Genomic DNA, 13,030 nt, shown 5'->3' with positions numbered 1-13,030 from the left:
GTAATGATTGCATTTGTATGGCAAGATACAAGGACGATAGTGCTTCATGAGAAACGGATATAAATCTTTGCTGGCTAAAAGTTAATATATGGTCATTTATTAAGAAAAGACAGAGTTCAATATATGTTTTAATTCAATAGACCCACCAAGGCACGGCCTTTATTTAGATTAAAAATATTGAACAAGTCAATTTATACAAAAAAATAAATAATAAATTAGTCCAATGCTTTATAATGTATCCAAGAAACTGAGCAGAACACGTTTTTAATTCAACACTGACAGACATCTAGCAGGTGATCCTGTAGATAAGTGAGTGACTCTTCCACGTGGAGAGGTAAGGCTTGGCCGAGGTCCGCCTGGGATCTGGAAAGAAAGGCCTCCACGGCTTCACGAATGGCGAGCTGGGATACCATATCATCCGGCCTGTAGACCAAGTTGCCAACTTTTCCTCTTTGTTCTGAGACTGAGTTGCACAGATAGCCTGGGTATAACAGATGAAAGTTAGGAGTAAACCCAAGTGGGCTAAGGAAAATCAAATAAAGTCATTTTACTTTTTACTTCTCTTTTCTTTATTAATCCCTCGAGTGGAAATTCAATTTACTCTCCGTTGTTATTTTAGATAACAAATACAACCCAAGTATTAGAGGCATTCTCCAGGAGAGATCACATCTCTTGAAATCAGTGGTTAAAAGACTTTCACAAATATACTTTGAATTTACAGATAATACATACATCTTAATACAGGAGTAAACAAAGAAGAAGGACCAAGCACAGTTTAATGTTAAGAATATGTATAAAATTCACCCCTATCATATTTTTGTTTAATTTGGCATAGCATGATGCAAATTATTTCATGTATTCAGTAGAATACATCCCCAATAGTTACAGAGAAATATACAATGATGAAGAAATGTTTAGTAGAGAAAAGGGAAAGACATTTGACTAGGTGATCAGGATAGTCCAGCTCTTGTTTGATCTTTTTAATCAATGTAAGAACTTAGCCCTCTTTTCTTTCTCTGCTGTACAAAAAAACATTCCACAAAAACAGCTGAGTGCAATCCCATATGGTATCGCATCACATATTGCACATTCACTGTAGTCTGAGGTTTCCCACAGGCTCCAAGCACCGTCTGCTTCGTGGCAGCGGAACGCTGGAAAGCTGACCTCTGACAAACTCACAGTCACAACCAAAAATGATGTTCTCTTCAATTTTACAGAATTTATAGGGAGACATTTCACGTAGCAATGTAGTGGAAATTACCAACATCTCACCTTTCATCGCCTTGTTGTAGCTGAGCAGCAACATCCAGAGAAGATGGACCAACTCTTCCCACCTCTGCCACCCTGCAGTACCATCCTGGTGAATACAGTCATGGATCGCATTGAATGGCCACTTGTTATGAAAAACTTTTAAGTGTTAGATTCTCAAAAGATAAATCAAAGATACCGCCAAATGTATTAATGTAAAAAAAAAAAAGGCTCTTTAAACTTTAATTCAACAATCTTTTTCTGATAAATGTATCAATACATTGTAAATCAGATATGAGCAACGGCTGTGCGATAAGGTACAGATGAAAACAAGATGCAAGAGTGATATTCACCGAAGGGTCTGGTGTCAGAGTGCAGTGCTTCAAAAAGTGAAGCAGAAGACTGAGCGACATGGGCAGAGAGATTTTCTGTGGGCATGCATAGTCCAGCAGATGTTCCAACAGCTTACATCTCAGCAGTTTGCTCTGCAAGCTCTCCAGCAACAACATCCTGGGTGTCACAAACAGATTAGTCAGTGATAGCTTGGAAAACTGGGGAAAAGGGCCACATTGTGACATTAGAAGAATTATATTTATTTTCTGTGTTTAATCATGAATTACTTAATTGATGCATTTAAAGACTATTCATACAATGCTGAAATACTTTAAACAATGCAATTAAAATGTGTGAACTATATTGAAATTATTATTTCATGAATGGAAATCTATTTTAGTATCCCTTTTTGTTACTTCATTTAAATATGTGTCCTATTATAATATACATGCGATCAGTTTCTGTTTTATTCACACTTATATTAAAAGAAAAAACATCTCGTTACCAATGCAATATGAAGGGAAACAAAAAAGTTATTTTTAAAAGCCTTTATGATCATTTTGCGAATCCATTTAAATGTATTAATACTTTTTTATATTGATTGCCACAATTTTGGATTTTTTAATTTTAAAGGTTTTATATTCTATTATTTAAAAGGCAATATCTATTACATTATAAATCACATACTGAATGTACCATTTGAAAAAGTCTATGATTATTCCAGTGGCACAATCCGCAAGGAAAGGTAGGCTTTGTATATTAAAAGAAACACTTCAGCTTTCCCTTAATCGTGATACAAAACCGGTTCATCTAGCCTCCCTCGCTCGTCTCATCTCTCCTCCTCACCTGTGTGCTCGTAGAGGTGTATTGCTGATGAGCATATGGAAGAGCTCCTGGGACAGCTTGGCAGAGTTTAGAGCTGGAGAACGATCCACCTCCAGAGCCAAGGATAGCATCCTCTGAAAGATGGACACCATTCTGCACGGGACAGCGCAACAAAAACGTGAATAACAAAAAATGAAAGACAGGCATAGTAGCAGCCATAATGATACATCAATGCATATGAGAACTCACTATAAAAATATATATTTCCACATTTGTAATTTACCTGATTTGTTCATCCCTCTCTCTGGCTGCTTCTTTACTCTCTCCATGCTCTGTTGATTTCATAATGGCAGAAAAGAGCCACTTGATGATCTCCCTGAAAACAAAACAACATCAACAGTATTATCATTTACAACTAAAGAGGTGGGGTTTTTGGCAAACATCCAATAACATGGAGTGTATTTAGCAGTGTATTTAATATGCGAGTGTTTAGGAATGATCATTTGTGTTCTGAGTCCGTGAACACAGCCCACTCTGCAGTAGGTTAGCTGTGCAGTATAAAGCATACTGAGAGGTGATTCTAATAGTGTGTCCATCACAGTTATATAAATGAGAGTAGACTAATGAGAAACAACTATCAGTACAATACAAGTCAAGAGCATCAGAAAACTACAGCTTCCAAACCTGACGTGAGGGAACTGCTGATCACATGACAATGTTGCCTTGGCGATGGACTGGTGGAGGTCAGAGATGGTGCGTTTGGCCTGGAAGTCATCCTCCAAAGTCTGCACTACATAGTCCAGGAGCATACGCACAACCTCACTCCGTCGCCTCTTTATATCGTCCTTAGGAAGCGAGAGGGGCACAGATAGGGACAATATCAGTTTACTGAAATCACAAAAAAGACGTTCGGCTGTAAACATGGCCGCATACTACGGCAGAGTGAAACAAAGTATTTAATGTCTTTTCACCGATGGCAATATCAACAATGAAACAATATTTTTCTGGTGCTTTTAGAAGATATTGACACACGAGAAAAGTTCTTAAAAAGCCCATTTCACAATTTGCAACTAAAAGCTTATTCGACGTGTTCTTGGTCAACAACACTGGTGCTTCTGTGTATTAATACAACACCCAGCTTTTCTGTATATTCACAGTTTGCTATCTTAGTACCTGATTGGCCGTGACAGAGGTCAACAACTCCCAGTCCCATGGAACTGTAGTTTTATCAGCTGTGTGGTGTCTGCAATCAGAAAGCAGCTTTAATCTCTGAATTTAAAAATGGAAAGGGGAGAGACAAGGTAGAAGAAAGGAGGTAAAGGACAGATCAAGAATTTGAATAGGAAAGGCTACAAATAATACATTTATAATAAGTCTTATTCCTATGGTTCCCTCACCTCTGTGTCCTCATCAGCAGATTAAAGGCCTGCACGCAGAGGTGATAAGGACACTGTGGGTCGAGCAGAACGCCACGCAGCAGGTGGTTGGTGATATCTCTGGGGGGATAGTAACCAGGCTGTAGCAGGTCAGACAAGAGCTGCAAGGTGCCTTCTGTGTAGTTTTCATCAATGGTACTGTAAACCAGGCTCAGGCTCTGACGGCACAGCACCTCTGGAGTTCCAAAACCTTCATCTTCCTCATCAAGCTAAAAAAGACGGAAAATAAAGGAAAATAAAAGCTACAGCATAGCATATGTGTAAAGAGAGCAACAGAAAATTAAAAATAAAATACAAATATACAGATTTGGAGAAATGTCTCTTACCAGGGCTTGAGCTGGTCCAGACATTATTTTCCTGAGTGTAATTGGGCACACCAACTGCCGGTCGTCTCTACTGGCTGCCCTGAAGTCCATGTCAAATCTGCCTTCTTTGTTCACTTCGTCTCCATCACTCCCCTCTTGCCAAAGAAAAGACACTGGACTGTCAATGCCCAGATCACCTCTGTATGTCCCACCCCCAGATCTGTCATCCATGTCCTCATTTGACAATGACAAAAAAGGTCCACTAGGGATGCTATAGTGCAAGAAGTCAGAGCTGTTTGAGGCCTCATCAGCCTTAGCATCCTCCGGTTGCCATTCAGACGTATTTCCAGCTAGTGTGTGCTCAGAGGTGGGTGTTGGGTTGACTTGGCTCATAAGGTTATGAGATATGAGACTTGTGTGGGACGGAGAGTCACGGTCAAAAGGCTCAGAAGGGTTAGGTCCAGTGGAAGGAGAGTGGGGGAATGAGAGATCAGTGAGATAGCTTTGCTTAGAATTAGCTTTTTCTAATTCCAGTTGTTCTAGTTTGGAGCAGGAGACTTCTCTTTGTAAGGAACCTTTTGCTTTATCTTGAGATGAAGAGGGGGATGTTGGAGAGGGGATGAACAGGGATGAGGTAAAGTCATCCCTTTTGTCTTCACGAGTGCCGTGCTCCTTTGAGAATGCAACAGAGACCCATTTATCTGAGCAGGGAGAGTCAGCTGGGCTCCGTAGATGCTGAGATATTTTAGTATTTAACTGTGTGCTGGTATCTTCATTACTGTTGTCTTGTCCGTCCTGTTTGATAAGAGATTCAACCACACTAGGAGGAGACTCATCCAGTGAGGGATCCATGTGAGGACCATTTGGTGTGGTAGTTCTGCTTAAATTACTATTGCATTCTGGTGTTTCAATAGCATAGTCTTGTTGACTGTGGTGGAGTGACATGTTTGTACAATCTTTGTTTAAATCGACAGAACTCCTCGATGTTTTCTGTTCTGTGACAAGAGTTTCAAGAAAAGGCAATCGTCTTAATTTTACAAATGCTGTGCGACGATGTGCTTTATCTGTCTGCTTTTGGTGTCGTGTTTGAGAATCCAAAATTCTCATCTTTGGCTTGAAGTTACCACATTGCAGCTGTAGTTCAAATACAGTTGGGTCTCTTGAAGAGCTTTCTTGTAAGTTTGAAGTTTCATCTTTATTTGTACTTTCTTTTTTCATTTGAGAGACATCTGGTGGCAAATACCCTATCTTCTGTTTTGTCGCATTTGCTACATTGGTCTCAGTCAAGTCTACCACTTTCAAGGAAGTGGAATTTTGTCTTTTGCGCAACTTCAGCTCTGGAAGAGTCCATCTAGGATTTGTGAGGTCAATATAAAGCTGGAAAAGGACAAATAAAAGGAAAAAAATGTCAATACATGTTGTGGTTGCTTAAATAAATACAGAGAAGACCATTATGGCTTCTGAATCTGTCAGTATAAACACATTTCTCCTCACCTATTCAAAAGACTATGATTATTTGGTCCGACTATTAGTCAAAATAAGTGCAAGTGCTACTGTAGTATTGCTTTAAGACCAAGTAAACATAGTATGTGTGTAAAATGATATGATAAATGTAGAAGCACTGTTTCCATAATTTCTCTGGATCTACATTTTGAATATTGCAATGTCTCAAGAGGTTGACACAGAGGTTTTACAGGCAAAGTCACAATTTCCAATACTGAATCTTACACAAACGTACATTTGTTTGTTATGACCATTCCACTATTGATTATGACACCAGAGGCCTGTACTACGAAGAAGGATTTGGGGTTTGCGAGGTAACTTCAGGGTTAACCCTGCTGGGGTTTTCAGTCCTACGACAGTGGTTCACTTCTAACCGGGTTAGATCATCAGGGTGATTTACAGTATGCTGCACACCTAAACTGCTCCGGAGCAGGTTTTGTTCGTGATAAGAGATCAACTTGTGTAACAGCACTGCCTGCTGACCAATCACAGCTGTGGATTGTAAAATAATATTACACAAATACGTTATAGGCTATATATAGTGATAATCTAGGCAAAAAGCAACAGCATTTAAACTGCTAAATGCAGGAAATAATAAATATATGATATCACTGTCTGCCCATCTAGGGCACGAAGTAGATCTCGCTATAATTACATTTGTGTTTTCCATTAAATGAAGGTGTTGCTTGGATGTATTATTATATAATACAAGATACTTTATCATAATTTCCCCAAGAGGATGAATAAAGTATATTGTATTCTATAAGAATACATCTTATTATTACTTACACTTTCACACTGGTTGGAGATGTTTTGCCATCTGTTGTTCCTACATTTATCTGTGTTACTTTTAGCCAGGATTATATGCTTAACTTCTTCATATTTGTCAAATAGTGTAGTTTACGCTTCATTTGTAAAATATGACACTGCTGACAGGACAATAGTCTACACTTGTGATTGGCCATATGCTGCAAACCCTCCTCCTTATATGTGACCGTGGTCATAGCCAGATTGAGAAACCCTGGATTTATTTACACAGTTGATAACGAGTCAAGCGGGATCTCAGGTTGATGGGGTTAGTTAAGCCACATAACACAAAGGTATTCTGGGTATGTTGAACTCGCTTTGTAGTTCAGGCCTCTGGTCAGCTGGTGAATAAAAAGTGTGTTTTAGCATGGTCTTTAAATGGCCCATGGCACACATGGAAGCTATGTGTTGGATGCAACTTAACTGACTAAGGTTTATAAGTCCCTGACACTTTTACACTTTTGTTGTAAATAGAAAACCCACAATTTTAAGAAGGTATACAGTTACAAATTATTTGTTATAATATAGTAGGCTACATGTTGAAATATCTTTAAAGTAAAGCAATGTTAGCTAATACAATTAAAGTATTTTAAAATGTTACATTCAGGAGCACACGCCATAAAGCATATGGATAACGTAATACATAATAACTAACACATTGACTTATGATAGCCAGGTTTGGGAAGATTATGCTAGCAGTTTAAAGCCACATAGCTAGCATTGAAATCATAATCGAACACAGTATAGTATCAAAACAATAAGTATTTTTGCTCAATTAAAGTTGTTTTTGTGCATTATAATAACACGAAGATGCAATAACATATTGGGCTTTTGCTATATTGTAATGGCTCGTTAGCTTTAATCTGATAGCCTAACCTGGACAAAAGATAGAAGAGAAAGGCTATTTGAAGTTTATCTATTTGACTGAGGACTTCTGGACATCCTGTACCTGAAATATAGGGTCGTTTTCTCGGTTTAAGGTACGTTAAGTCAACTAGCCATAGCTGCAACGACATTTTGAGGATATTAAAAGTTAGTTCGCAACAGTTTCTACACAAACCGTCGAGTAGCTAGTGTGTTAGCTTACCGTTGGGACGTTGACGGAATCAACGTCAACTCGCACAGCCGACAGAGGCAGTGGATCCGCTTTGGTCATAACGTTACAAAAGGAGCCGATAATTTCCACATCAGAGTCTTTATCACTGTCAGAACTGAGAGTGACCACATCATCCATTTCTCCTCACTCTTTCAACTTCATACGAGACAGAAACTTCAGTAGCTAATGTTGAGTAATGTTAGCAAGCTCACTAAAGCATTACCTTAAGCAGACCCATGGTAGTGGCCACAGTCCTGAAGAAGGAAGAGCTAACGTTGATGTGCAACTCCCCATCATGTTTTGTATAAAACAAGCTAATGAGGCATGTAAAGTTAACCTTAGGACTCGTGGCATTTCTTTGTTTCTTTATTTCTTCTCGGTGGTTTTAAATCTGGCCAGATCTTCATATTTCACGGGGCTAACGTTGTCTAGTTTAGAACCAAGCTACATCCGAACAACAAATCCAATGACACAACGTCCAGTTGATTCGACTCGCACATCTGAACATTTACGCTTCCTGTTTTTTCTAGAAATGTTTCTTCTGTAGTATGGCGGATCACAACCAGCTATATCTCCACCTACTGTTCTGGAGTGTGAGGGCTCAGCCTGCCATCATTAACACCAATGAAACCTGTCCTATAATTAAAATAAGAGTCCTACGCAAACTTAATTTACTAATTGTATTTTTCCAAATCACATATGCCCATCACAGTGACTTTAAACCTAACTCCATTTAAATCGGTTGAAATATGCTTGTTACGTCCATCACCCCTTTGCAGATGTATTAACCCCTGCACATTTGCCTTCCTTGCTACTATATTAATGTATATTGTACCAGGGTATTTTCTTTGCCTGTTTCATTGTGTTTCTGTTGGACTAATCATTTAATTTCACCCTCATTAGGCATCAGAGGGTAAACAGAAATAGGTGTGCCTAAACATGTAATCATTTTGTAAATCCTGTACACAAAACAAAGCACCATGGAAGTAGACTAGATAATCTTTTTTTAAATGTATTAAAAGAAAACACAATATAATATATGTCCTATGGTGTATTACAATACATCAGTATTTGACACGCCTCCACTCTAAAGGCTGTTGGATTTATTCTGTAGATCCAATAATGTATTTGCAGTAATATCTGTGTTTTCCCTACTATGACAAGTCATAATGTATGCTGTGAACAAGGTCTATTGAAGCTCTTTACTGATAAACGTGCAACATTTAGAAATTCTGACAAATTGATATATTGGGTCAATATTATAGTAAAAGTAGGCCTAGATATTTGTATTATTTTTCTTTTTAAAACAGTCAACCAAAATGCAGTCATGATGACTAACATGAAAAACTTAAAGGCTCTCCTTAAAACATCTGTCTCTTGTTTATTTGCTGTTATTTGACATATTAGTTACAATAACTATTACAATTCTTACTGAAGAGAACAAAGAAACAAAGAAAAAGTTAGTGTAGTTTCGTCCCAGTCGCTGTAGTTATTGGAGTGAAGTGAAGTGTCTTACTAACCAGATTAAGTTACTGAAATGATGTGTTTCATAATATGCCATAGAACTAGTTTGCTGTAATAAATCCACACATAAATAAACATCAAATCTCCTCTATCTACGTTGAGTTGTGTGACAATATGTATTCTCACACTTCACCACTGGAGTGCACTCATGCTGTGCAAATGATTTTGAAATGTGTCAAACATGTCCATATAACCTACACAGGATGGTTTCTAGAAATCAAACATCTGCATTCCTCATAGAAGATTCTTTCAAATGTAACTGTAAACAGAACTACTTAAACAAAGCTCAGAAAAATACCTGAATCAAGATCAGATTCCTTTTTAATTTTATTTTAAGCTTGGCTGTCCACAGCCAGGCAAATGTGTTTGCAAAGAGGCTCTTTGTTGAGGCTCTGTTACGACATGAAGTGAGACACGTCTGCTTACTCTGTATTCCTCATACTTCTCTGATCCCTGGGGATGCATTTCTGATACTCTGTGGACCCACTGGACTCACAGTGTCTGACACATCCTTGTGTTATAATGATACAAACATAGTATCAGTGTTGTGTAGGCTGAAGAGAACAGATAATACATTTCGTTATGTGTAAGCCATCCACAGATGACACATTACATGTTATTTTACCAGCATACTTTCCTGTTATAAGCATGGTCGAGAGCTTTAAGTGTTTAGTTGGGCATGGCTTCACTTAAAGCTGCTTCCTTTTGATGGGGAGCTGCCACTCATGCACACATACAGGCGTGTTGAGTTGATAAGAACACTGTAAACATATTAAACAATTTGCACCCTTAACTGTTCTCAGCTCACAACCTTGCTTATCATTTCAGTACATATTTTAAAGCACAGTTACTTCTATGTTCTGTTTGTTTTTGTTTTTAAATGCATGTGTTGTGGACAGCAGATATTCCAGGAAAAGAGAAAATAGTATTCTGTAACTTGTGCTTGATGTTTACCACATTCTCATGTATTTAACCTCAGATGCCTTCAACCAGTAAGCGTTGTGAGGAATATCATACAGAATGAGTCATTGTAATCAGACATAGACAGCCTTCTGACACCTATTGAGCAACGTGAAGACTTTATAAGGAAGGTTATGCAGAGAAATAAAATAAAGTGTGTGTATATAAGTGGTAGATGTTAATTTTGTGCCTTGCAAATCATCCTATTGTGCTGTCAAAATGCTATCAATTCTGGAGCACACATTTCGCTTCAGTTTGAAAACAGACTACGCTATACTTTTCTGACAAAGTACAAATCATATTTGTCAGTCAGTCTGTATAATTGTGTTCAGTTTATTAGTTCTGGGAACACAACTATTGCCACAACGTCAAACCTATTCAGCTGGAAAAGATGGTCCAAGTTCAATTAGACAGAGAGGGAGAGCTCTGGATGATATTTGAAATCCCAGATGAACCCCCAAACACTCTGCTGCTCGTACATGGACACAGATTAAGGATGAAATACTTTATCAACAGCAGAGCATGCAGTTTCCTGTTTTAAAAGGTGAACAAAAGCATGTCTATACTCATTAGTAGTTGCTTGCATTGGGAACCAGTGATGTCAGATATGAGGCCAGCTGGCTTCAGATAGACTTGTTTAAGGGGATCTGCGAATAGCATTGGACTGAAAAAAACAGAAAACTGCACAAGTCTTTCTTTTCAAAGCAGGCTGTGAAATCAAAATTCGTAATCTGGAATTCAACCAACTAAATATTGTGATAAGTGCCTACTGTTGGACTGGTGCTACAATTTATGTGTTATAAAAGAAAGGAAACATTTCAGAAAAGTTTCATGGTGATAGATAGGGTTAAATGTTCTATTCACCTGAAGCGTCTTTCAAAATGTATAAGACTTTACAATACATTTCTCTATAGGCCGTTTTCTCCTAATTAATTTTTTCTCATAATCTGAGCGAGATATCTCCCAAGTTTAATTTCTATCTATATTCATGAGGTTCGTAAAGAGCGGTTTTCCTTCATCATTCATAGCCTGATTTTTATAACATTGTATTCCATTTTTTTTATTGACAATATTTTTTGATTTTTGGAGTGACAAAAATAAATATCTAAAAACCTTTGACTCAATGTCAACTAAATGTAACAAGAGTTTGGAACCTAGCTTTACCCAATGTTCAGATTTCTGTTCTGGAAATGTTTTCAAATGAACACATCAGGTAATGCCTATTTTGAATATTTAAACATACAATTTTAGAAAACTTAATAATACAAAAAACAACTGTCTTAATGTAATTAATCAACTGGGGGGAGTTGTATGGTGATATCTATCAGGTGGAATGTTTATCCTATTCACCTGCTGTCTCCCCTTAAGATATATTGTGTTAACTTTACCTGTCTCTGTTTCCAGTCTGTGTGCGAGGCTAAGATGAACTCCTGGCTGTATCCTTATATTTAACGGATAGATATGAGAGTGGTATTGTCATTTCTAATAAAACTTTTTTCAAGAGAGACATTCTCAGGTCGCTTTAGTTTTCTGTACATCAACTGGATTTTCATGCTTAGTCAAAAGTGAAGGGCAGATATGAGACTTACTCTGAGTATGGTTTGGTCCACTGACTGCGGCTTGTTGTCTGTTTGTTGAGTGCACTGCACATATATTGCAAAATAAAAAACAATCTTGTGCTGGTAAAGTTTCAGTATTTATCGGCTGTCTAATACAACATGTGTTCCTCAAATTAAATCCACCATGAAAATAAAAGTATTTTTTACAGCAAAGAAAATTAATACAATTTTCCTTTTTTGCTTTGGGCTGTATCAGATTCTCACAGCATATGGAGGCCCACAAGGACCAGGCAGCAAAGAAATTTGGGAGCAGTTATTATCCATCAGGAAAACATCACCACTCCACCAAGTTTATTTTCAAGAATTTTGAAAAGAAGTCTTATCTTAAAGCTCCAGACAGTTTTTAAAGAACAGAATTAGTGAATGAGCATTTGCGTCAAGGCGTAAGACTTACTTTGCACATGGAGGAGCTTGTATACTTTAAGTTTAAAGGTTCTCCTGGGACATAGCAGGGTATAAAACATTATATTGTTCAACAACATGCCTGAGCATAAAACGGTTGCTAACAGTGATAGAATCATTAGTCAGTTTGAGGACAAGTAGTTTCAGCCTCAGATATGAGATAACGCCAGCAGAAAGGGGGATCTAGTAACACAGCGTTGTGTGTGTACTGAGAAGATAATAACTGTATCCTGTCCCAGCCAGACAGTCCAGCCTCTGTGACACCTCCACTGTCAGGGGTCATATCTGCTGTCTTATCACAATTAGCAGAGAATTAATAACTTAAGAATCGGACATCAAATATCTTCTGTGGAAAATCCAGTCTCTTAAAAAAATCAATGTCTTAACAGTTTTGAGCGTGGAATCAACGTCATTAATACCTCGAGACAAATCTAGTATTTGCATGACTGATCAAAGAATTAAAAATGAATACCAACAACTTGTACACTTGCTACAGAGCGACAGTTTTTAATAGAGGAATAATGTTTAACCTAGCCCCTTTCAAAGGTCACAAGGTTAATCTGTGCAGCTGCGAGGTGAGTCTTACATTCTACTAAACATTATATGATTTAAAAATGATGTATTTTGAGTTTTTTCTAATCTTTACTTTGGATAGTTTGATCTTTTTGCACCACAAACATTTAAATGAAACCATCTGAGACATTTAAAAGGGGAAATCACTGATAGGTGGAAATAATTGTTTGTGAATGGTCACAAGCCAATAAAAGGTTTGGAACCACTGGTTTATTTAAAAAGAATGTATTATGATATGATATGCTTATATGTTTTTTAAATGTAGCCTAATACGTAATCAGTAGTAAAAAGTAGTAACCATATACAGTATGTCCAATAAAGTAGGAGAGTAAAAAAGTAAATAGTTCCCTCTGAGTTGTAGTGGGGTATAGGCTCAGTACTAAGTAGCATGTAATGTTG

General features: G+C 37.6%; 1 protein-coding gene across 4 annotated transcripts; it reads right to left on the bottom strand.

Annotated features, from left to right (window-relative positions):
• Window positions 1–115: 115 nt before the first annotated feature.
• On the bottom strand, window positions 116–8,074 carry simc1 (SUMO interacting motifs containing 1). Of its 4 annotated transcripts, none has more exons than XM_029442334.1 (11): window positions 7,777–8,074; window positions 7,545–7,668; window positions 4,169–5,524; window positions 3,804–4,051; window positions 3,580–3,649; window positions 3,091–3,251; window positions 2,690–2,782; window positions 2,428–2,559; window positions 1,602–1,758; window positions 1,273–1,393; window positions 116–481 (listed from the first exon to the last, which is right to left on the bottom strand). In XM_029442334.1, exons 1-11 carry the CDS (start codon window positions 7,905–7,907, stop codon window positions 270–272), a joined length of 2,805 nt encoding a protein of 934 aa, XP_029298194.1. In that variant the 5' UTR covers window positions 7,908–8,074; the 3' UTR covers window positions 116–269. The 4 variants fall into 4 exon arrangements, with proteins under 4 accessions (XP_029298194.1, XP_029298195.1, XP_029298196.1 ...); XM_029442335.1 differs by having other exon boundaries at window positions 1,273–1,357; XM_029442336.1 differs by having other exon boundaries at window positions 7,545–8,074.
• Between the last annotated feature and the right edge of the window lie 4,956 nt (window positions 8,075–13,030).

Source organism: Cottoperca gobio, chromosome 10 (genome assembly GCF_900634415.1).
Source record: "Cottoperca gobio chromosome 10, fCotGob3.1, whole genome shotgun sequence".
NCBI classification, from domain to species: Eukaryota; Metazoa; Chordata; class Actinopteri; order Perciformes; family Bovichtidae; genus Cottoperca; species Cottoperca gobio.
Note: the sequence above shows the minus strand (reverse complement) of the source record. Positions and strands in the feature narration are given on the sequence as shown.

Coding starts and splice junctions, on each gene's coding strand:
- simc1 (XM_029442334.1), bottom strand. CDS start 7,907: ATGCCACGAGTCCTAAGGTTAACTTTACATGCCTCATTAGCTTGTTTT. Junction 4,052..4,168: donor CTGGACCAGCTCAAGCCCTG/GTAAGAGACATT, acceptor CGTCTTTTTTAG/CTTGATGAGGAAGATGAAGG. Junction 2,783..3,090: donor CAGCAGTTCCCTCACGTCAG/GTTTGGAAGCTG, acceptor TTTTGTTTTCAG/GGAGATCATCAAGTGGCTCT.